The sequence below is a fragment of the Physcomitrium patens genome, chromosome 18 (assembly GCF_059467195.1).
Source record: "Physcomitrium patens ecotype Gransden chromosome 18, ASM5946719v1, whole genome shotgun sequence".
Classification (NCBI taxonomy): Eukaryota; Viridiplantae; Streptophyta; class Bryopsida; order Funariales; family Funariaceae; genus Physcomitrium; species Physcomitrium patens.
In genome coordinates this window covers 3863347-3887518 of record NC_143427.1, presented here as the reverse complement: position 1 = coordinate 3887518, position 24172 = coordinate 3863347, and the positions used below count along the sequence as shown (strand labels likewise).

General features: G+C 37.9%; 3 protein-coding genes, 2 long non-coding RNA genes and 2 other non-coding genes across 11 annotated transcripts; 4 read left to right on the top strand and 3 right to left on the bottom strand.

The window, feature by feature from the left end:
- Positions 1-32: 32 nt before the first annotated feature.
- On the top strand, positions 33-122 carry LOC112295668 (small nucleolar RNA R44/J54/Z268 family). The gene has a single exon (XR_002973704.1). It is a non-coding gene; the product is annotated as a small nucleolar RNA R44/J54/Z268 family (small nucleolar RNA).
- A 98-nt stretch (positions 123-220) lies between these two features.
- Positions 221-1107, bottom strand: LOC149987433 (uncharacterized). Its single transcript, XR_016498326.1, has 2 exons — positions 1046-1107; positions 221-877 (listed from the first exon to the last, which is right to left on the bottom strand). It is a non-coding gene; the product is annotated as an uncharacterized LOC149987433 (long non-coding RNA).
- LOC149987434 (uncharacterized) lies at positions 236-758 on the top strand. Its single transcript, XR_016498325.1, has 2 exons — positions 236-405; positions 537-758. It is a non-coding gene; the product is annotated as an uncharacterized LOC149987434 (long non-coding RNA).
- A 9068-nt stretch (positions 1108-10175) lies between the features above and the next one.
- Positions 10176-10265, bottom strand: LOC112295674 (small nucleolar RNA R44/J54/Z268 family). Its single transcript, XR_002973710.1, has one exon. It is a non-coding gene; the product is annotated as a small nucleolar RNA R44/J54/Z268 family (small nucleolar RNA).
- Positions 10266-11232: 967 nt separating this feature from the next.
- LOC112295358 (uncharacterized) lies at positions 11233-14588 on the top strand. 2 transcript variants are annotated; one of them, XM_024546842.3, is made up of 8 exons: positions 11233-11644; positions 11881-12000; positions 12443-12661; positions 12895-12966; positions 13193-13246; positions 13605-13658; positions 13948-14016; positions 14280-14588. In XM_024546842.3, the coding sequence occupies exons 2-8, from the start codon at positions 11950-11952 to the stop codon at positions 14343-14345; spliced, it is 585 nt and encodes a 194-aa protein (XP_024402610.1). In that variant the 5' UTR covers positions 11233-11644; positions 11881-11949; the 3' UTR covers positions 14346-14588. The 2 variants fall into 2 exon arrangements, with proteins under 2 accessions (XP_024402610.1, XP_024402611.1); XM_024546843.3 differs by lacking the exon at positions 11881-12000 and having other exon boundaries at positions 11439-11644.
- An 80-nt stretch (positions 14589-14668) lies between these two features.
- On the bottom strand, positions 14669-16513 carry LOC112295357 (rubisco accumulation factor 1.1, chloroplastic). The gene is made up of 2 exons (XM_024546841.3): positions 16412-16513; positions 14669-16192 (listed from the first exon to the last, which is right to left on the bottom strand). The coding sequence occupies exon 2, from the start codon at positions 16138-16140 to the stop codon at positions 14758-14760; it is 1383 nt and encodes a 460-aa protein (XP_024402609.1). The 5' UTR covers positions 16141-16192; positions 16412-16513; the 3' UTR covers positions 14669-14757.
- Positions 16514-18618: 2105 nt separating this feature from the next.
- On the top strand, positions 18619-22767 carry LOC112295621 (uncharacterized). Of its 4 annotated transcripts, none has more exons than XM_024547442.2 (10): positions 18619-18747; positions 19051-19300; positions 19486-19550; positions 19850-19983; positions 20087-20154; positions 20528-20741; positions 20888-20980; positions 21210-21338; positions 21483-21577; positions 21828-22767. In XM_024547442.2, the coding sequence occupies exons 2-10, from the start codon at positions 19086-19088 to the stop codon at positions 22516-22518; spliced, it is 1704 nt and encodes a 567-aa protein (XP_024403210.1). In that variant the 5' UTR covers positions 18619-18747; positions 19051-19085; the 3' UTR covers positions 22519-22767. The 4 variants fall into 4 exon arrangements, with proteins under 4 accessions (XP_024403210.1, XP_024403209.1, XP_073397008.1 ...); XM_024547441.2 differs by having other exon boundaries at positions 18706-18797; XM_073540907.1 differs by lacking the exon at positions 19486-19550 and having other exon boundaries at positions 18706-18797.
- Positions 22768-24172: the final 1405 nt, after the last annotated feature.

Sequence of the window (24172 nt, the reverse complement as noted above, 5' to 3'; positions counted from 1 at the left end):
TGTAAAGTGTGAGGGAAGGTGTGGGGTTGGGAGGAGCAGATGATGAGAAAAAAGAATAGGGACATCTTAGAAGCCCTTCGGGGATGTGATGACGTATTCTATGGGAATCTCTATGATGCTATTGGGTGCGGGTGGAGGAGCAGAGGGTTGGATGTGAGGGTGAAGCGGCGCGGTGGGAGCCGTGTGTTTAGGGTTTAGGGTTTAGGTGAGGGGATCCCGGTGATGACGACTTTAGATGACGAATCTGAGATTAAGGCCCAAGGGAAGGCGTGCGGAGCCGGCAGTGCGATGTATTATCGTAATGCTGGAAGAAGCTTGCCGGAGCTTGGCAGCCGCTGGCTTGCCAGATTCTCTGAAGCACACACGAGGCATTTGTCTGAGGGGACTGATGTCGCTGTGTAGAAGGTTCGTACCATATGTCACAGCCTGAGTAAGATCATGGAATTCATAAGTTCTTTAATAATGGAGTAATTTGCGAATAATTAAGCAAGGCTGTTTATCAATCAATTTCTGAGGACTTGAATACTCGCTGACAGGAGGGAAAATGTTCTGTACTTGACTGGCCTTCAATTTCTTCAACAATTTTCCTAAGAATCACTGTTTTGAAATGTGAAGGATAAATAAGAAATTACATAAGTAGGAGTCCATAAACTGTGATAAGGATTAGAAATGCAAAAAGTCCATGACATTTTTTTGTCAAATATATTGAAACTGGAGAACCTTTAATATAAATAATTTATGCATCAATTCTAAGTAAATGGTCGAATTGATTCATGTGTTCCTCAAGTCCTAAATTTGTTGAACGGGATCACTTACAAAATGTTCATCTATATACTCCACAAAGAATGTGTGGATTCTTCAAGCTATCAATATTGTCCTTTAATAAGGCAACAAGATAAATCAATTAGTCGTACATTTTTGAAGCTACCCTAATTATCTTAAAAGAATACATTTATTGTTCTATCGAGTATACAGTCAAGCTATAAAATTCTGGTACCCTATATATATATATATATATATATATAAGGATTTGTGAAAGGCACACCCCAAATTTGTTAAAGCCACACCTCTCTATCCATCTCATGATCCATCTTGAACATGTCCCTTGTCATTGACCCTGTTCCTAGCTTCCATTCCATGTCTCCACCTCCCATCTCCACCTTGTCTGTATTCTACCTCCATCTCTGTCCCCACTCCGGTCCTCAATCCCACCCCTTATCTCTGACCCTATATTCAATATTATTAATTTCTCAATTATACTCTGGCCTTGTGATGAAATATTCAAGACTCTTTGAATATGAAAAAGTCTATTTTAGCTTATTATTATTTTAAAAAAATCTTTATAAATAACTACTGAATGTTTATGTTGTTTCTTTTTTCTTTTTATTTATTTATTTATTTATTTCACATTATTACACACCTTAGTATTTTACAAATACTTTTATACAATTTTTTTCAAAATACTAATTGGATAGGAAAATAAAAGGTAAAAAAAAAAGTTATTTCATTTTGATTAATTCATTGAAATAATCTAAATTAAAATAATTGAAGAATTAATACATTGACAACTATTTTATTATAACTAAAATAGCGGTCAATATCTTATTATAACTAAGATAGTTCCAAACTATAAATAACAACTATTCTATTCAGTTGATTGAGTTTTAATTAAATGATAATATAAAATTAAATATTAATAATATTTTTTAAAATTTTAAGTATTTATTTTATCATATTTTAGAAAATGATTTGTAGTATGTAAAATTTTGTATATTATTATTTAAAATCTTACGTAATATGCTTTTAGAATTTGTTAAATATCTTAGAGTGTTTCAAAGATAATTTAGATTTTAAAAATTAATATTTTAATTATTTATAAATTTAAAATATTATTTATTTATAAATTAAATTAAAATATAAAATTTACTTTGTTTAAAATCATAATCTATACTAAATTTAAAAGTATAAATAAAAATTTCTTAAGTTTCTATTTTAGATACAAAGTATTTATTTATGTTGTTTTTAGGATACAAAAAATATTTTTAAAAATAAAAATATAATTACTATGTTAGGGATGATGGTAGAATTGGGACAAGATAGAGACAAGGTAGGGATAAGGTAGGAACAAGGGTGGGATTAGGAGATGAGGTCAGAGATGGAAGTAACGTTGGGATTGGATAGAGATGGGAGGAAGGGATGGTGGCTAGCAAAGAGGTCGAGGATAAGAGACATGTACAAAATAGATCATGAGGTTGGAGGAGGGGATGGGGCTTTAATAAAATTGAGATGTGACTTTAACAATTTCCTATATATATTTATACATATTATACATATTATATATTTAATTTAAAGAAAGACATATCTCCATTAAAATTCTTCATTTTGGTTTTGATAACTTAAAGGTTGACACAATCTTATTGATTATTTTGACATTCTATAAATTATAACTTTTGAGATAAATTTTCTAGTTGTTGATTTATCACCTTGCAAAGAAGTTGTAAGAATTGATCATTTGATTTATTTTTTCTTTAATTTATACCATTTTATTTTTATTGATCAATCTTTGATTATTATGGATATCATCAATAAAAAGCCATTATAAGTTTTGACAAATTTGTAATATCATCAAATGGCTCTAATGTGCTTTCTTTGATATTACAATTGTGCTAGTTTTGAATAGACTTTAATGAATTTTTGTGCTACTTATAATTCAAGATTTCTTCCCTTTCAAACTTGAAGTTGTATTTTAAATATCTACTTTGGATTGTAGTAGAAGATTTTTTTTTTTTTTTCTAATACATTGATTGTAATATACAATATGATAATAATAATAATACATATATATATATATATATATATATAGATCTTTATTCATTGCAATATTTTTATATATTTTGTATTTTTAATAATTTTCTTTTGGACAATGAACATACTAAATCTTTCATAATCCATCTTGTTACAAAGTCAATTAATGTCAATGCTATGATAAAATAAGTAGAATCTATTAATAATTTTAAATTGAGGTTGTTTTATTTTAATGATGTTTGTATAAATAATTTAAAGATCTTAAGCTTTTTTTAGTTATATTTTTATTATCATATGAAGTTTTATTATTGTCAAGGATACAAACTAGAAAAAAATGCATAAAGTCCTGGAATCTGTGTCAAAAGGAAAGTGATAAAATAGAAGAAAGTATGTATATTCAAGGAAGAACTAGAATGACTATTACCAAAGACTTGAAAACATAAGACTCTTGAAATTAGACTAAAAAGCAAGAAAGGAGTTGACAAGAGTGAGGAAGGCCTCACTCTTGCCTCTATATATACTACTTAACTAAAAAATATGTGGTAACATGCTACAAGACATCTATTATGCATCCAACTTATAAGATACATGTCTAATTTGCAAGGCAAGTTTCCTAGGTGTGCGCCATATATCCATCTTGTACTACAAGTGGTCAACATGTCGACACGCGGCTTCCTTGTTGGCCAAGTTTTCAACCTACCAATCACTTATAGACATGTATAAAGACAAAGCAGTGTCTATGAAGCTTTTAGGAAGCTTTTTACAAGATATTATTATATTTATCTACTTTGACTTACTTCTATATATTCTTATTATCTAAATAATTATTAAGATAAATATGTATATTCGTGATAATTATTCTATTTATAAAATCCTTTTATATTGGTTGTTTTAATTTTAAAAGCAAAAAGTGTTAAAGTAAATGGAGGATAAGTTAGAAGATAAAAGATATTATCTTAGAAAAGTTTCGAATGGTCAAAAGGTAGCAAAAAGATGAAAGAAAGTTACCAAGGTCATGGCTAGGATTATAGGTGGTGGCTAAGGTTTAAAGTGGCGGCTAGGCTAAGAGGAATCTAGGGTTTAGTTGGATGAAAGTAAGATAAATGCTAGCCAAAATGGATATAAATTCTACCTATAAGTAAAGGGTGTTGGAAGTAAGAGGTATCTCATTCCACACTTCTCTTGTGTCTAACCTTGTTGTTTTCTACTTACTTGTGTCTTGTTTGTTATATTTCTTCAATAAGTTATGGGCCCACATATACTTTGTTGTGCTATTCAAGTAAGTTGAAGTCATTTGCTGGTTGTTGTTCTTGTATAGAATAGATCTTATGGTGTTTGCTGATGTTAAGGATTGTATGATCTAATCTTGTGTTTTGACTTGTAGAGGTTCTGATTTGGGCCTTATAGATCTCTAACATCAGTTTGAAGGTTCTTAACTCCTAGGATTGAGTGATTAAGACCTTATACAAAGACCTTGATAGTGTCTTTGGTGTTGTCATGAGAAAGTGAATTTTATGAGTGGAAGAACTTAATGGTGAGGTTAATTGGAGTTCACATACTTGTTAAAAGCTTCAAAAGTTGATTTGGAAGTGTTTGGAGTGAAGAAACATTCATTTGTTCAAAAGAGGGCATTCTGAGTTTTTGCTTGTACAAAATTGTTTTGATGATTTTAAGCACATAGAGACTCCTTTTCTTGATATTTTTTGATAGACGTCTTCTAAGACATGGGTTCAAGTGAGGGTGAAGATTTGAGAGTGATTGAGAAGTTTAGAGGTGACAATTTCTACCATTGGAAGGTCAAAATAGAACTTTTGTTGGCGTCTTTGGACCTTTGGGATATTGTAGATGAAAGTGAAGAGCTTCCAAGCATGCATGCTGATGCTAAAAAGAGGAAGGACTTCACAAGACGTGAAAAGAAGGCTTTTGGCATGATTACCACCAATTTGGATGAAGCCAACTTTTCTCACATCATCTCTTGTAAAGAACCAACAGAAGTATAGAAGACTCTTTGCAACATATATGAGAGCAAGAACTTGTCCAATATCATCTTCATAAGGAGGAAATTCTTCACTTGAAAGATGGAAGAAGGTGAGGACCTCATGGTTCATGTCAATAAGGTAAAGGCCCTTGCTAATCAACTTACAATTGTTGACAAGCCTTTAGAAGAGAGTGATATTGTCATGACCTTGCTTATGAGCCTTTTTGAGTCCTACAACTACCTCATTGTGGCATTGGAGTCCATAAAGCTAAAAAAAACTCACAATGAATTATGTGACGATAAGACTTACCCATGAAGTGACCAAGAGGAAAGAAAAAGAGTCCCAAAGTGAAGATTCGGCTCTCTTTTCAAGACAAGGCAAGGGAAGTTATTCTAATCAACATGACAATGTGAGAACTTGCTTCATTTGTAGAAAACTATGTCACTTTGTTCAAAATTACTACAAGGCTAAGAAAAGAGATAGAGAAAGTGTAAACAATGCTTGTGATGAATATAGAGGTGATGATTATGCATTCATGGCAAGTGAAGGTACTTCCATGGCTGCCATGTCCAAGTAGATCATTGATTCTGGTGCCACCAAGTACATAACTCCATACAAGTGTTCATTTGACACTTATGAAGAGATTTCAACAGCAAATATCCTCATGAGAGACAATGGCATATTACAAGCTATTGGAATGGGCTCCATTGTTATAGAGATTGTTGTCAAAGGCCAAACCAAGAGAATCAGATTAAAGGACGTCTTACATGTACCAAAGTTGAAGAAAAACCTTCTCTTCGTGAGTAAACTTATTTTACATGGTTGTAAAGTGTAATTTGATAAGAATGGGTGTTTTGTGAAGACATTGGAAAGAGATCATATTGCAAAGGGCTTTAGAGATGGCAACCTCTACTTCATCAAGTGTAAGAAGGTGAATGGAGTTGAAGTGGTGGCATTTGCTGAATTTCCTTTAGATCAAGACAAGTTTGGCATTTCGCATCGATGCTTTGGTCATTTGAATGCCAAGAGCATGAAGGAGCTCCAATCCATGGTAAGTGGCTTAGATCTTGGTCATATAAGCCACAATGCTATGACACTTGCTTGTGAAAGTTATATTCAAGGCAAACAACAAAGAGAGTTGCAACATGTGAAACCAAGTTATTAGAGATTGTCTATTCTGATGTTTGTGGACCTATGAGGATGCCATCAATAGGAGGTATAAGGTATTTTGTCACATTCATTGATGACTTTTCGAGGAAGGTGTGGATTTTCATCCTCAAAGCAAAGAGTGAGTATTTCACATGGTTTAAGGAATTTAAGGCACTTATGGAGAAGCAATGTGAATGTAAAATCAAGGTATTGTGTACGGACAATGGAGGTGAGTATATGTCAAAGTAATTTAATGATTTCTTGAAGATGTATGATATTACAAGACAAACCTCCACTCCTTACATTCCACAACAAAATAGAATTACTGAAAGAAAAAATCAGACCATTATAGAGATGGCAAGGAGTATGCTTCATGTATAACACCTTGGACATGAGTTTTGGGTGGAAGCAGTGGTAAATGCAGTGTACACAAGAAATAGGTGTCCTACAAGTGCTCTTACATCAATAATGCCAGAAGAAGCTTGGAGTAGGAGAAAACCTTGTGTTTCTCACATGAGGACTTTTGGATGCATAGCATATGTAAAAATACCAGATTGTATGAGATCAAAATTTGATGCAAAAGGTGAAAAATGTGTATTTGTTGGATGTTGTGAAGGTACAAAGGCTTATAGGCTCATGTGTTTCGAGACTAAAAAGATCATCAAAAGTCGTGATGTTGAGTTTTTAGAGCACAAGAGTGCTTGTGAGGACTTACAGATGAGTCCAAGTAGGAGTAATGGTGTGTTTGTGGATGCATCTTCAAATTCAGCAAAGAAGGAAGAAAACAAAGACAATGATGGTTGTAAAGGTAGAAATGAAGATGAAGAGGCAAAGAAGGTAGACAAAAAAGCCTCTACAATTGCTAAGACGAGCAATGAAGAGCATGAAGATGTTGATGATGATGGTGATGAGAATTATGAATCTTTGAGTGAGAAAAGTCTATCTTCAAAAGAAAAGAAGGTTGGAGGTGACCATAGAGTGCAAGAAGTGGAGACTTCTTCAACTGAAAGGAGATATCTTTTGAGAGATAGAAAACAACATGGTGAATGGTAGAAGGACCACATTTTTCTTCAAGTAAGTGAAGAACATGCCAATGTTGCACTTCTTACTGATCTATTGAATTTATGTGATGCAATGAAGTCCATGGATGCTATGAAGTAGGAGAATGCTATGGAAGAAGAATACAAATCCCTTATGGACAATGGAACATGGAAATTGACTCAACTTCCACCAAATCGAGCTTCAATTGGTTCTAAGTAGGTGTTTAGAACAAAGAGGGATGCAATGGGCAATGTTGTGAGGTATAAGGTGTCACGGACATACACATGTAAGCCAATAATTACATGTATAAATACGTAGAAGTAAGTAAAAGTAGGTAAAAGTAAATTAATTCTATAATATTTGCTATTGAAGCTTCTTAGAAGCTTCATAGATATTGTTTTGACTTTATAGGTGTCTTTAATTGTCTTTTTGGATTAAAAACGTGGTCAATAAGTTGGCCATGTGCCACACATATTGTTAGCTTGAAGACCAAGCTAATTATGTGGCCCACACATAGAAAAACTTACCTTGTAAGTCAAGGCATGTGTCCTATAAATTCAACACAAATTGGAGGTCCTATAGAACATCACCACGTAGTCCCTAGTTAGATAGTATATATAGAGACAAAAGTGAAGCCTTCTTCACTCTTGTCAATTCATTTCTTGCTTCCTTTCTAGTTTCAAGGGTCTCTAGTTTCTTTGGCTTTTGGCAATAGCCATTCCAATTTCTTTCTTATTATACATATCAATTTATTTCTATTTTATCATCTTTCTTTGAGAGAAGTCTCATTTGTTTATTTATTTTTATCATATTCTTGTCCTTGACAGATTAAAAAGATTGGTTGCCAAAGGTTACTCACAAGTTACTGGTATTGATTTCAATGAGACATTTGCTTCCATAGCCAAATTCACCACCATTAGAACCATTATGGCAATTGAGGCAGCAATGGACTTGGAAATGCACCAAATGGATGTGAAGACGGCTTTCTTGAATGGAGAATTGAAAGAAGACATCTACATGGATCAACCTCAATGATTTGTTGAAGAAAGCAAACAACACCTTGTATGTAAGTTGAAGAAATCCTTGTATGGACTCAAGCAATCATCAAGGGCATGGTATCAACGTATTCACACCTTATTTGTGAATGAAGAATTTGCGAGGAGTGAGGCTGATGATTCCATATATGTAATGCAATCAAAAGCCTTCTTGCTGATTGTTATTCTTTATGTTGATGATTTGATCATCTTGACCAATATTTTGAAAAAGATGGATTGGTTGAAGACAAAGCTAGCAAAAGAATTTGAAATGAGTGATTTGGGAGAGCTCTACTATTGCTCAGGAATGGAGTTTGAGAAAGATCGTTACATTGAGCCAAAAGAAGTACATTGAAGAAGTATTGAAAGGGTTCAACATGGAAGAGTGCAAGTCCATTGGAACACCTTTGGAGGCAAATTTGAAGTTGATGAAGCTCACGGATGAGGAATTTGCTGAAGTTGAAGAAGAAATGAAAGATGTTCCATACAAAGCAGCAGTAGGCTCACTTATGTATGCAATGGTTGGTACAAGGGTGGATCTTGCATATGCGGTGAGTGTTGTGAGTCAACACATGTCAAAGGTTAGACCAATTCATTGGGCAACCATTAAGAGGATTTTGACGTATTTAAAAGGCACTTTGAACTTCAAATTATGCCTTGAAGATAATAGTATTACATAGCATGGATATTATGATGCTTATTGGGCTAGAGATGCAAATGATAGAAGATCAACAACGGAATATGTATTGTTTTTTTGGAGTTGGAGCAATTTCATGGAATTGCAAGAGACAACCAACAATTGCAAGGTCTACAATGGAGGCGGAATATATGGCAACAAGTCATGGTACAATGGCTAAGACAAGTTTTAGAAGACATTGGATTTGTGCAATTGGAAGCAACTCCAATGAAGTGTGACAATCAAGGATGCCTTGTTTTTACCAAGAATCCAAAGCATCATTCAACAATAGAGCACATTGACATTCAACATCCCGTTCGATTTAAAAATGGAATTGAAGTGATTTCTTTTACTTGCTAAAGCGATTTGTCATCAGCCAGGATTGAAAAAGGAACAGCGAACATTACAATTTTCGTAGTTAAATTGTGTCTTGTGAAGTATTTTCCTACCACAGTTTCTCCCTGCGTTTGACTTATTTAGATTAACTAGAGCCTTAATTTACCAAATACATTGAAAGAAGTAGTCTTGGAAAAGAGTGGAACAAAGCTATGGTTCAATTGCTTGATTTATCAATTTTTCCCTTGTAATTTAAATAAGTTTTTTGAATACAACGTCCAGAATTTTGACATAGTCACAAATGAAAAGGACATTACACTTACAAACTTATTTTGCAGTGAAACATAATTTGTATGGGTTGGAAATGGTCGTCAATCATATACGGGCATATATTTTAAAGAACAATTTCTTCACCGTCACACAAACTATTCGTTTAAGAATGAGAGAAGTTGTCAACACCAGATTGTCATTTCCAAATTTATTTATTTGAAAAAGTATCGAATGTATAATTTGTCTTTCGTGAAACAGTGTACACGTAACGTTGGGAGTGTATCAGAGGGTAATTAATCAGACTGACAGATTCAAGCAGTGTGAACAGGGTGTTGCCTTGCACTGAACCGTAACATATTTCAACAATAAATTGACCTTGTTTTAATAAATTTGTTATTATTCCGATTTGATTCCGAACAATGCGTCGATTGTAGCACCCCACTGCATCTGAATTGACAGAATGGTGGGTGTTTCCTGTATGTCAACTTGGTTATTAGTTTGTTACATTTCCTGTTCAATCATACTACTTCAATTGTACCGAACACTGTGGCAATTCTGTTGGCAAACTCGAAATCAACTTCGGACAGCGAATCATGGCCCAAACTCCTAATCAATGCGTCAATCCCCTCAGACAAATGCCTCGTGTGTGCTTCAGAGAATCTGGCAAGCCAGCGGCTGCCAAGCTCCGGCAAGCTTCTTCCAGCATTACGATAATACATCGCACTGCCGGCTCCGCACGCCTTCCCTTGGGCCTTAATCTCAGATTCGTCATCTAAAGTCGTCATCACCGGGATCCCCTCACCTAAACCCTAAACCCTAAACACACGGCTCCCACCGCGCCGCTTCACCCTCACATCCAACCCTCTGCTCCTCCACCCGCACCCAATAGCATCATAGAGATTCCCATAGAATACGTCATCACATCCCCGAAGGGCTTCTAAGATGTCCCTATTCTTTTTTCTCATCATCTGCTCCTCCCAACCCCACACCTTCCCTCACACTTTACATACACGCTGTCAACAGCCCATCGTACCCCGGCCGAACCAAAATCATCGACCACGGCATAGCGAAGGCCGCATAGAAGGAACACGTTTCCTAGGCGTCTTCCTCCTTGTCCTATTGCTTCAGGGAACGGATCCTTTGGCACGGCCTTAACCAAGGATCAGATAGAGAAGCCTCCACTCACCGCAAACCACAGTAACCCTAAACACAAACAAACCCACCCGCAACACCCACAGCCTTGCGCTGTGAGAACACCTCCACTCCACTCCACTCCACTCCTACCATACCCCCAACATCCCTCCCCCGCGCTACAATCAGATACCTCAATCCCTCACTCTCTGTCTCTACATATACCCACCCACCCGGACAAACTCGCACACGCCTCGCCTCGCATGGGCTCCGAAGCCTCCCTTTCCATTCCCGTTCCCATTCCCTTCCATTAGGGCTTTCTCCGTTCCCATTCCCTTCCATTAGGGCTTTCCCCGTTCCCATTCCCTTCCATTAGGGCTTTCCCCGTTCCCATTCCCTTCCATTAGGGCTTTCCCCGTTCCCATTCCCTTCCATTAGGGCTTTCCCCGTTCCCATCGTTAGGGCATCACCACACTCCCCTTCGCGCCCCACGCCGATTCAATTGTAATACTAACGTGCAAATGAAAGACATCATTATTTTTTTTGTCAATAATTTAGTTATTATAAAAAAAGAAATTTACCATGACAATTATAGAAGTTGTTTCCTGTATATGTACATTTGTACAAATAAGTGCGTACATATAATTATTCCCACGAGTACAGATATACACGTCTACATAATCCACTATTTTTAAATGCTAAATTTCATGACAATAATTATCCATGACAGTCTTCAGTTCTGCACAAAACATCGTAGAATGCTGCCATTAAAAAAAATTGCACCGAAAATATTTTGCTAGTGTTTCCTTTTATCATTGTTTTGCATTGCTATTCTGGACTGCAGGGGATGAACTTCTGGCCCTATCCATGACGACGAAAAACGTTCACGTAGTAAAGAGAAACATCTACTATGATGACTCTACAAAGTGGTTTTACATCCATAGCGTTCAAACCCCTACCTGGGAATCATGGCGCCTTAGCTAGATCTTTGCTTGCGTCGTTTCGAAAGAGTTTTGAATTCTACTGCACCGCATTCCCACAGCCTTGCCTTGTATCGGTAAATTCCAAAAGACCCTGGATTATCTGGGGCAACCCCTCAATGATCCCTCACACCATTGCATCGGATCTGTAGCCACTAACACCGTAGCATCACGACAATCGATGTTTCCTCTGCTCGGATTGAAATTCGATCGTTTTGTAATGCGTTTTCGAGGAGCTCTGAGGTGCGCTTGTGCTCGCATTTTGCTGCATTGTTGTCTTTTCTGATTTTTAGTGTACTTAATGCTGATGCGGTATTCTGTTGAGCCCGTAGAGTCAGTGCATATCTCTTGTATGCGTTCAGCCAGATATTTTGGAGATAAGATGCTGTTAATGTGGTTAGGGTTGGAGGTTGGATGTTTGAGGTCTTGGTACTATCCTTGTGACTGAGATTACGTTTCGCATGCGGGGATTTTTGTAGCGTGTAGGTTGCGCATCACTTTAAAGATCATCGAGCGTAAGTAGCACTTGCTGTGTCGGGTCTTTATCCATGGCGGATTCTAGTGCTTCCCCGTCTCTTTCTAGCTCCCCAGAGAAGAATGTAAGCTTCTTTGACTTCCGCACTTTTTTTATTTTTTATTTTTTGTTAAAATTTTTTATGTTCTCTATTCCTGTATCTAATCATTCTGATGTCATGTCTCATCTGTCCAGCTTTAAGGTTTCGTGTAGTTAGATTTTTGCAATGAACTCGGTGATTTGTATGCTCGATCCTCTTCTAGTCTATGTGAGCATAACTGTACTGCTCTTCAAGTGATTGTGAGCCGTCGTTGCGGTATTCCAATATGATATAAAACATAAACCTGTTTGAAAATATGTTTGTTGCTCTCCAGCCATAGTTGAGCATCGATTCGCGTTGATTATGTCCATACTCCACGCTGCCCTAAAACTGGACCTGTGGTTACACAGCGATTGCTGTAGTTTTTATGACTATGTGACAAATAGCTGTAGTTACAGCTCATAATTACATGCCCCTGTGTATACAGGACATGACTCTTGAAGGTACCCTGCCTGAAGCTATGGATACGCAGTCCAAGCCAAATACTGTAGACGCTCGTCTGCCAGAGGCATTGAACACGGGACCAAATGCAGTCGCTATGGTTACAAGCTTACGAGACGCAGCGGCTATGGGAGCAAAGGAAATGAGTGTCGATGAAAGTCATCACAGTGAAGCTTTGGGGCCATTGCAAGAGCCCGCTCCAACTGTGAGAAATTATATCCTCATAATTGACTTAACCAGTGATCATTCTCTTTCATACGTTTGTTCTCGCCTTAACATCTATCATATGTAGCCGGTAGTTTTTATGTTGAATGCTCTTTCTTAATTTACAGGAGGATGCCATCTGTTGTGCCTCTCATGTTTCCACCTTGCGGTGTCTCGTAGTATGTGAAAAGTGGTCTTAATGAATATCCTCCTTACCAAAGAGATGATTCTCAGGAGCTTCCGGTGACAAAAGGACTAAATGAGTCAAGGAATGAGTTGCTACAGCGTGTGCAAGCTCTGAAGAAGGTAAAGGCGAACAGGAAAGCTTTGAAACTGGCCTCGGAATATGGACCATATCGTGTCCCTGTGCCCCGAAGTATCATCACAGTTAGAGCTTGTTTCTAATCTAGGCTACATGTTCGTTCACTTCTACATGCCGAAGAAGTACTAAAAGTAGTGGAAACTTATACCATTAGCTATGTATGAAAAGCCTGGTGCTCAATAATTGGATATTCTACCAATTGCTTGGCAGGATCTAGAGAACTGGCGGGGGAAGTTGGATACTCAAGTCAAGTCGTACAGGGAGGTCAGTTTTCTTAAAACGAGTTTCGATCAAACTGTTGTGATTATTTCCGAAGGTTTTGTCTGAAACTTTTGTTCAGACTTAGGCCCGAAGAACTCCAGCAGCCCGCAGACTGTAACATAACGCGCCATCAAATTAAATTTCTATTGTAGCTCTTGATGCGTAATATCTGTTTTACGTGCCGCAATTGTCGGGTTTTATTTTTGAAGGAAAGTACTTAATAATACGTGACATTGACAAACATTTGAAATAGATACAACTACGAAATAGTGAAAATGCATGTGTCTTACGGTCCCGAGTCCAAGATGATATGTATAATGCAAGCACTAGTTTCATATTTGTGGGTGTGTTACCTTTTCAGGAACTTGGAGATCTACGCAGCGCTCTCAACTCCGAGGTTGAACAACTCCGAGTTGTAAGTTCATGTTCTTTCGTGCATGAGTTTCTCTCAAAGATGTTATATGATCTCATTTGATACTTCATTATTATGCATTAGTTCTCATAATCCATCATCCGATTGGTCAATGGGACGCGGTGATTTTCAAGCTAATATAGGTTGACTAGTTTAGCGTCTCTAATGGATAAGATCTTTTCAAGTCTACTCTGCTTCTCTGTAGGTGGGATTCTAGACAGGAAGTCAGGTAACTAGTTTTCAAGGAGAATACCAGCGAGTGATGTATTGAAATTCTTTTTACTTCTCTCAGGAATTTCAAGACTTGAGAAACACTTTGAAACAGCAACGAGAGCTTACGGCCACCAAATTAGCAAAGCTGGTACAATTTTTACTTCATTTTTATTGAGATGGTTTCTGTATCATGCCACAAGGACCACAATAGTCGATGTATGCGTTTAGCACATGTCGTAAAGCTCTTCAGGTCAATTGCTGGACTAGTGTTAGGATCAACACGTGTATCTTATGCTACCTTCCGTCCTGTGACACAATGGACACAATGTAGATGGAATCACCCTTAGGTGTCGGGTATACAGCTCTGTTATTTCCAGGTCGTTTCTTACAGAAAATGTCTTCTGGTTGCAGGATGAACCTGCAGACGCAATGATGAATTCAAAACAGCCACTTTCAACAACTGAAGAAACTAATTAGTGTTTCTTACATCGCTAATTTCTCACGCATAGTATAATATAGTAAGGATACCCTATTTGGTCATATTCAGATGCTTTGTTTAAGCTTGGCACAGTGCGGATCTAGAAATGGGAAATTCGCGCTTGCATCCCCTCCTACGATGATCTCAAAACTGGGCATGTCTTAGGATCACCGGTTGAATAGAATATTGTCACACTCGTATTCGAGTATTGCGTGCTAAGATATTCAAAAATTGAACAATGAGCCCTGAGTCAGTTTCGATATCTAATGAGTGCATGCAGGGTAAGTAGACTACCTCACATTCCTCACCAAATGAAAGAGTGTAACATATAATGCAGCCTGCTCCATTGTACTTAGAACATATGAGAAGCTACAATTTGGTACTCGAAATATATCTGAAATCCATAACTTTCTACTCCCATTCCACTGCTTCCTCAGAGGGTGGGACGGGGGGTCTCAAGGCAAAGATCACCCTCCCTAGAACTCTGCTATCTAAAACGTTACCGGCAGATGAGATTGAAAGCTCCTGGCTATCCTTCTGAGCCACTACGTACAAACATTGGTTATCGTCAGCTTCCGTGTCTGACTTGTCTACGATTATTAGAGTGGGCTCTTGCAACCTAGGAACCCCATTTTTATTGGATTGCAAGGGAAGCTTAGCAGCATCAGGAAAGTTAACCGCCACAGGAGCTCCAGCACTGACAATAGGATGCCAACCCGGAAGCGCAACCCAGGATGTCCAGGCATTGATGGAGAACACATTGAATGGACCCTCACCCTGTGGTCGGACAGATGGAACATCTTCGAACGACTTTAGGGTTGCGTCAGCGACGGGCAGCATGACTGGAAGATTGGTGCCGACGGCCTCACCCTCCAGAAGACGAATTACTTGCAGGAAAGTTTTTCCCTCCTCCTCCAGTTCCTCAGAGACGGCTTTGCCGGCGAGTTTCTTCAGTGCATCCCGAAATTTGGCCTTGGCCTTGTCCGAAACGCAAAATTGTAATCCCTTCTGGAGATTCTTTTCAATTTCTGCTTCGTCCTGGCATTCTATGCTCTTGCGGTAGAAGGCGAACGCCAGGCAGTCTCCAGGGGCGGATGTAAATTCTTTGTAACCCTCGGAATTCTTCCGTCTCTCAAAGTCTTTAACCGAGCGCGCAAGCTCACAGGCTTCCTTTGGGCTCATTTTGCGCTCGATGACAAACTCCGCTGAAGTTCTCCGCTGCTGTGCAGAGAGAATTCGAAGCTCGTAAAGCAGCTCGCCTCCGCCGAGATCAAAAGTCCGAAGCATCTCCTCATCGAATCCGTTGGCTTTGAGAGAGTTACGTACCTGCGATCCCACCACTATAATGTTCTGTTCCACTCCAGTCATTCCCGTCTCTTCTTCAATCATGGAGGGGGTGTAACCAGACCGAACCAGAATTGGAATGAGGCTGGCATATTCGTACCACAACCCGCGTCGCTCTCTCAAAATCTCTAACTGCTCCGTGACTGTCGTGGCGCCACTCGGTGTCTCAATATTGATTGGAGGTCGGAAAGGTTGGTACAAATCCCTTCCGCCACCTACTGCGCTACAGACCAACCTCCTCGATTCCCTAGCATTCTCCCTGTCCGAAATCTGTTGTATTTTACCAATCTCCACTCTCAGCTTCAAATTCCGCTCGCCAAAGCTTGTAGTCGACAAATCTCTCCACCCTAGGTTGCCAAGGCACGTCCCAAGCCTGCAGACCCCCATTCCGGAGCCGGAAGCAAGCGCTCCCGCCGTCGTTGCATGGCAGGTATGCATATTCATTTTCATACTCTCACCTAATTCGCTAACTCACTACTCTTTTGCGAAAAGGATTATCTCTCTGTAATGCACCGAAACACACAAAACACACCCGGTTCCTCAGCACTCTAAACCGCCATAACAATAAAGCTTCACATTCATGCACACAATCACAACAACACTACCAAACAGAAACTAATCAAACATAAAACAAAATGCAGCAGGAACTATCCACTGCGCCTCAAAACTCCATAAAAAAAGTTGCAAAAGGTTCAAAAACAAGTAGTCCGAGAATAAGCACCTCGTTGGCGTCGCTGCCCAAATTCCTCGATCTGCTACAAAATTGTTCGTGTTCAATGCAAAATTGTGAGCTATGGATTCGATACGAGGCACTAGAAGTTCTGGCTCTGGGGACAATGCCTTCCTCTCCAATGGCTCGGCTTATCCATCTGAATTCTACGGAAACATGAACATGCGTCGTAGTTCACAGTGTTTTTGCTGATTTGGTAGATTCAGATGAAAGAGCGTAAAGACCACAGATTTCAGATCAGCTGCTTCAACGCCCTATGATATACTTGTGCAACAAATAGCGCCGCCCACACTAATTTGTGGAAATTCTGGCTACTCAGTTTCCTCCTCTTTGACCCTTTTAGTACTCTTAAGTTAAATGGCAGGTAAAGAGTGTTACGTTGACAATTAGTGCAGAATACAGTGCTAAAAGCCTTATGCATCAAGATAAAATGGTTCTCGTTGAATGTCAATCCCATAAGATATCGTGAACAATGAAATGAGTGAAAGTGGGTGCTCCCAGGAAGGGAACTTTTTTTTCACTTTTCCTTTTTAGGTTACTTTTGGGCTCAGACGAACTAAGTTAAAGATATTCGTCGATGTGAAAGATTTGCATCAGGGCTTGTGGGTTAGAATGTTGCGTTCTGGATATGGTCCCAGTGAGAGGGTATCCACCTAGTTTAAGAACTTTCGAATGGCCTAAGTCTTCAACAGAAGCAACCACTTCCTTGCTGTGTGCAGTTTTACAATACTCCTGTTTTTGCATGGTGTATTCTATAATTGCTGATTTGCGTTGAATTGCATCATGTATCCCTTGAATATGAAAATCTATTGAGGATGGAATTAATCAGTAAAATTTTGTAATAAATTGTTTAATATGATAATTGTCTGATTGTAGTTTTGAAAATATATAAAACTCAAGTAATCTGAAAGTAAAATAATCTTGAAAAATATGTTTTTAAAAATCAATCAATTATGATTTTAAAATAGAAACTATCAATTCTGGGTGTCATTTGTATTTTTTTCATTCAATAAACTTGGAGTTGGAAAACAGCACATTAGTTTTGCATCCTTTTTTAAAAACATTGTTACATTAAAAATACAATCAAAACTTTTGTAGTATATATATATATATATATATATATATATACATAGATTTGTATTCATACACAGACATGTGTGAAAAAACATGACTTTTGGCAACAAAAGACTAAAATGTGAAAAAAATGTTATATTTAAAGGTATTAGTGAAAAATCATGACTTACTAAAAGATATGGTAGTGGTTCAAAACAATTACATGATTTGATTGATTTGTGAATCCTAAATTCTTTGGATTTTTTATTTTATTTTATTTTATTTTTTCTTCTATTTTCTTCTAGAGAGTACTAAATAAATTATTGGCATTGAAGCAAAGGTTAGTTATTAATAAATTTATTGTATATTAAACATGTATTTATATATTTAAGTAGTTATTTTATAAAAATAGATTCAAAAAATTACAAAGACTTAAAATTTTATATTTCTATTTTATTTTGATTTTTATTTTTTAAAGAATTCTTGTAGAAGGAAAAAATGATACATATCAAATATTTTGCAAGGTGGTACAAAAGTGATCATTTTTATCATATATTTTCAAAAATATTTTTTTTAAAAAAAAAACAATTGTGCAGAGTATAGTGGCTTAGTTAACTATAAATGGTGTAAGTTTTCTTGTATCGAACTATATTTATTATGAGATATACAGAGATTGTTTGATATACTTTATTTATCTATTTCTTTATCTTTAGCACAAAATATACATAATTGTGATTGAAATTATCTGGTCATATTTTGAGACATAAAAATTTAAGATTATTTGATCAATACATTAGTTTGTTATGTAATTTTGAATTAGATATAATCTGGTAGTTGTTAACCATAAAACAAAAAAGAAAAAAGAAAAAAACGTATGTATGTATGTGCACAAATACACCTTAAATGAAGTTACTTAACATACCTAAAAAAAAACACAAAGTAAGATACTAATCAATTCAGTACATTATTTGTTCTATAGTTGTGAAGAAAACAATACTAAAATCTTTCTTGCACATAGTCACAAACTAAACTATTATAAAATGAGAAAATAACAACTATCACACGTAAAACTATTTCTTTTTAGAAATTAAGAACTGGAATATTCATGTCGTATTATCCCGGATAAAGCACAACTTTTCATTTTTACATATTTACTCTTTGGTTTTTTTGCCCACTTTTTGCTTCGTGAGAAATATCGCAGAGTTCTGTGCAGCATTGCTAACAACCCTCGTGGAATGGATTCCCGAGAGTATTTTGAAGCCTTCAAGTCGCAGGTAGGTCACGCGATCTTCTTTTCCTCTTCACCTTAAAAGCAAATTTCACGGTGAGTTGTTACATCTGCGCGAGACTTGTTTATCCATTGCCTCCTACGCAATTTTCCTACACAATTTTGCGGTTCTGTGTAAGTTGTTGCATCGAAACCAGAATTCGATGCTACATTGCACCTTGTCCGATGATGATCGAACCAACTCTTCAAGCGCTTCGTTTTGTCGTCGAGAAATGTTGAGCTGATTTGGCACGACGAGTATTGTTTGCTTTGTTGCATGTGCACTGGATTTGTAAACGGCGGGGGGCAGGAGGGAAGGGAGGAAGCGGGAGAAAAAGAGAGGTGATGAGTATGGAGAGCTTGCGACGGGGAGATTGCGGCTCTTCGTTTGTCGAGGACGTGCTTTCGCAGCATCCTGCTATGTTTGGAAAGGTGCTGTCCAATGCTTCTCACTTCCGCCTCCAAGTGCTGGTGTCAGTTCCCGTTGACGCTCCCGATGGCCGCTCTCGCCTTGTCCGCCATGGCTACCGCGTCGATGAGGAGTATTTCTACCCTGCGAGGTGAACAGTTGATGAAATATTTTGTGCATGTCATGTCAATGCGTGCAATTGAATTTCTCTTTCTTTTCCCTGCTTTGGACCGATGCGGTTGCATCAGTGTTCGCTAGCGGGCTCGCAGCACGGTGTTTGTTTTTTTTTTTAGTATACGGTTGTATATTTATTGGATCTCCTGGGCGGTCTTTCAGTGCAATTAAAATGTGTGCTGCGGTTACAGCGTTACAAAAGCTCAAGCATCTTCAATCTTTACTCGGTTCTCATCTTCTTATTACCTTTTGTTGCTGCTTGATAGTAGTCTTTCGTTATCAAATTCCTCACTCCTGCTGTTTTGATTTTCAATTTTTTTAGACATTCAATACTTCTGTTGGGAGATAATCAGTTCGATATGAATGCGTATAAGTTATTCTGTGCGGCTGGATCGTCGAATTCTAGTACACTATGCTGAGTACTTAGTCTGAGTCGGAAAAAGGGATCTGTGACTAATGTTCGCTTCCGTTTGACTACATTGTGGTTTGAAGATATATATTTTCCAACAGCGTTTATTGTATGCAGGAATAAACGTCGATTGCTGTACTCCAATAGCTCTTTGCTCGCTGTTCGAGGGAACTAAGGATGATCGCACTGACCCATCAAACAACAGCCAGAATCTAATAACCGTTGCTCATGAAATTCGCAAGATTTTTCTGGTACTTTTTGAAATCACATATAGCCGCACTTTTGGACTTTGCATCATGGCCGGAAGTTTGAATGGTTTTTATGACAACTTGTCTTTCTTTTGATGGGTATCAGGTTTCAGATAACCAAGCCTTCAATCGGCTTTTTTCTTTCGTCGGACATCGTACAATCAACGAAGCCATGTAAGCGTTTACTGCTTCACGCGAGGCTTGAATGAAATTAGGCATGAGATGTGCGGTACTTGCTTGAAACAACAAGAAGTAATTTGAGTTATTCGAGAGGTCAGAAATTCAGCTGAAACAATATTTTTTTTAATATTAGATACAGTACTCGGTGTCAGATTGACTCTTCACTACAGATTGCAGTATTTAAATAGTTTTTGTTTATTTTTGTTTTTATGCTTGCTTCAGATCTCTCTATTGGATATTGCTGCCTGTGCTGAAACTTTCTTCCTTTTTTTATGGACCACTACAACCACGAGAAAGTACTTCATTCAATGAAAACAAAATATTTGGATTGATCATGAATTCTGCACGTTGATGTTATTGGAGAAAGGTGGAACTTGGGTTTGCAGAGTACAAGACTGCATCACCGGCTCTCTGAGACTAGGTCCATTGCTGCAAACCTTTACAGTGAACCTGTTGATGTAAATGTAGCAGTCACTGCCCTCACATTACTACCAAAACGCAGTGGACTTGCTCTCCAAGATAACAGTGGTCTACCGGGAGTAAAAGTTGGGACTGCTTACGTAGCAGATGACGGCCGTGTGGTAAATCCTGAAACTGGTAATGTATCGTTATATTTCGCATGCAGGAGAAAAGCGTGTGTGTGTATGTGTTTAAATTTTTTTGTTTTTTGTTTTTTTTTTTCAAACTATTTTGAGCGTTAATATCTATGGCAACTCTGCTTTCACAGGTTTCTGAGCCAATGGATTTCTCCAAGAAAAATTACATGAGTTTGATGGATCAACAGGATCTTTTGATAAAACTTGTCCGACCAGACATATTGGTAAAGCCTCAAGTGACCTAATTTTATTTTTAGTCTGAATTCATAAAGCCTCAAAGCTACTTAATCCAAAATCCATCTAAAACATTTCGATGTAATTTGACTTCAGCATCTTCTGGAGTTCTCTTTTTCTATGTGTATAACAATGATCGAGAGAGGCCTTATTGGTTTGCATGAAGGTATCGTAATATGTATTAAATTGTAAGTTAATTGTGAATGTATGGTTGCCAAGGCGGATTCGTCAGGCTTAAGTTTGGACACAGCCATGCGTATGTTTCTAATGGAGGCGATGGCCCAGTTTCCATCTCAGAGTGCAAATCCTAAGTACGATGGTTCGGATTATCCTGATGACTATTGCAAGGTATTTCCGTATCTGTAAGCCTTTAGCATTATCTACCTCCAGTGCGTCTGTTATCACGTGACTATTCGATCTGTTATGATTTTCTTCTTGAACTGGTTGCGATGTCTAGGGAATAAAACATCAATCAATACTGGTGCATTTCAGTTCTTTCTTCCAGGTCTCTCAAGAATTAGACCCAAGGGAGCCTTGCGCATATTCAACAAAATCGGGAGAGCCTATGGCTTTACAATAGATAATTCGTATGTTGTTTACATCCTTCCCATTTCTGTTTGTGACTGGATGCTTGACGTGACTATTCCAGAAGTATTCCAAGGAATTGTTTACGACCTTTCTGAAAAGGGAAAAGCACCTTCTTGTTCTGCAAAGATGAAACCCAAAAATCTCTTTTCCTACACACAGGCACCTCGTTGTCTTCTCTTAGATCTTTGCGAGATTTAGTGAACTTGTTACAGATGCCACTATGGGTTGCTGAATTGCACTTTCTTGCAGGTACGTCTTCGACGTCGAAACAGGTCGAAGTTTTTTCTTGACAGCCGTTCTTTATACTAATGCTAATGGAGTTCTAAATGATGACCAATATGAGTACGAATTTGCAGATCGCATCTTTGCTGATTTGGCAGAGGTTTTGGGAAGAGCACTGTGGCAAATACCCGACTATTCAACCACTTCGTCTAATTCATTGGACTGCACGCCATCATCCCTTTGGGAAAAATTTAGCAAGCCTTTGATGACCTCCGCATCCTGTCAAACCAACGTATTCGTTCAGAGAACACAAGATTCAGACTTACCTGCGATGGAGAAGACCCACGTTATTGGCCAGCCCTTAATCCAGCTTGCGCTACATGAAGAAAGGCACTCTCTTCCTCCAAAATCTCATGGGCAGGGACTGTGCGAGCAAATCTCCTCAAATCCTGTTGTATCTAAAGCAGTGGCTCTCTGTGGTACTAATGCGAAACAGAGCAATTCAAACTGCTCTTCAGTAATACTGCCTGCTGCTACTAAACCAATGGAGGGTTACGAAACCAGTTTCTCATGTGTGAGAGATCAACAGTGCAACTCTTCTGACATTGTGCTGCCGATGATGCAGCTTTCAAGCTGTGATGTTGTTTCCACCTCAATTTGTGCCAAAGTATTCAATAGGAGTGTGAAGTCTTGCTACAAATATTTTCTGGATGAATAGGAAGTATCAGTTGTCTTGTAAGATAACATTCCGCTGGATGTCACTTGCAGCACGCTTGCTGATTTCATCTGAAGGGGAGAGTTCTATGTTGCGGCATCTATCTCTAGCAGGAAAGAACTTAGAGCTTTCAGTTTGGAGCGTAGCCCTCTCTGAAAGCTGGTACCGATGTTTATTACACTAATGGTGTGTGAGTGGTTCAACACTTCATATGAATGGAATACTACTCGAGAGAGGATTAGAAGGTCGCAAGATTTGTGCATATCAAATTCTACTCACGATCTCCTCGAAATGCAGATCGACTGAGCTACTTGACCACTTGCTTGGGGATGCTCGTGAACTGGCCTTCACTCACTTGCGAAGGAGCTTTGCTGATGACCATCATTCGTCTTTTACTGATGCGCTTGAATGGAAAGAAAAATGATTCCATCTTTGGTACTAGCGTAAATCGATACTTTCATTGCTCACATCAATTTCACTAAGCTGAAGCTACCTCAAAATTCGATAATAATTGGTTGAGGTTCATGGGGAATTGCGTACAAGAGCCTCGACTGACTTCGACTTTTTCATCATTCCTTCTAGAGTATTCCAACATTCCTCCTGCTCCTGTATGTCGAACAGTTGCCCCCAAGGTGAATGCGAAAAACGAAGGCTTCCACTGGGGAATGTGATCAAAGTTATTCAGCATTATCCATTTCTCCTACAGTACTGTGATTGTTGTGCACCCACTATTACGGATTTCTAATTCCACCAGTCCTTGTCATGGAGTCAGGGGCCGATTTCACTGTCAACTATTTGCAGAAACAACGTAATAAGGCATCTTTTTATTTATTATTATTATTGTTTTAATCTTGTACGTGGCTTCACCAGAATCGATCGACTCGACGTTGATAATGCAGATTGCAAATTCTCAGCGTGTAAACTTTCTGACACAAGCGAGATATGGCAAGACATGATTTGCACAAGATTACTGTGATCTTTGTGCCAGCTTCAGACATCCGAAATGTCTTCATTCTGGAACCTCTCGCTGGATGCTGGAGAGGGATTGCATTCGTTGACACCAACGATTAATTGCATTCGTTGACACCAACGATTGATTGCAAAAAGAATAAAGGTAAATTTTTGAACAAGATCTGGCACAATACATTAAAGGCAACCTGAGGTCACCCAAGCTACGGTGCTTAAACACCACAAGCGATTTCGAAGACTAAAAATGTGGCTCTACTTCTAATGTATTTGATCATTGACCCCAACGTTGGCATGGGAAACCTTAAGGTTGTGGCATGGCATGAAGCACAAGATGACTTGTTGGTTTAAGTACAGAATGCTTGTGTTTTGGTCAGAGATAAGTGGAAACATGGAGGGCATGATAAATTACTGACGTATTGGTTTATTGGAAAACCAAGGTTGCTTCATGACTTGTTATTGTTTCACATAATTTAAAGACAACTTATTCATTCTTTTACCTCTTTTTTTATTTTTTTATTTATTTTTTCTTTTTTTGTTGTTTTTTGTCATGTATTACAATATTTTAGAATTAAGGCACATATGTATACTATCAAATTGTCTTGGTTTTCTTTTTTTTTTGAAATTAGATTAAGTTACTTGCTTTATAAATTTTACTTTTTTTTTTACAAAGAAAAATAAAATAAAGAAT

What these genes read in the sequence shown, in the direction of transcription:
- LOC112295358 (XM_024546842.3), top strand. Translation starts at nt 11,950, where the DNA reads ATGGCGGATTCTAGTGCTTCCCCGTCTCTTTCTAGCTCCCCAGAGAAG. An exon ending in AAGTCAAGTCGTACAGGGAG is followed by an intron (nt 13,247 to 13,604) that starts GTCAGTTTTCTT and finishes TTACCTTTTCAG; the next exon opens with GAACTTGGAGATCTACGCAG. An exon ending in CCACCAAATTAGCAAAGCTG is followed by an intron (nt 14,017 to 14,279) that starts GTACAATTTTTA and finishes TTCTGGTTGCAG; the next exon opens with GATGAACCTGCAGACGCAAT.
- LOC112295357 (XM_024546841.3), bottom strand. Translation starts at nt 16,140, where the DNA reads ATGAAAATGAATATGCATACCTGCCATGCAACGACGGCGGGAGCGCTT.
- LOC112295621 (XM_024547442.2), top strand. Translation starts at nt 19,086, where the DNA reads ATGAGTATGGAGAGCTTGCGACGGGGAGATTGCGGCTCTTCGTTTGTC. An exon ending in GAGTATTTCTACCCTGCGAG is followed by an intron (nt 19,301 to 19,485) that starts GTGAACAGTTGA and finishes GCGGTCTTTCAG; the next exon opens with TGCAATTAAAATGTGTGCTG. An exon ending in TTGTCCGACCAGACATATTG is followed by an intron (nt 20,981 to 21,209) that starts GTAAAGCCTCAA and finishes ATGGTTGCCAAG; the next exon opens with GCGGATTCGTCAGGCTTAAG.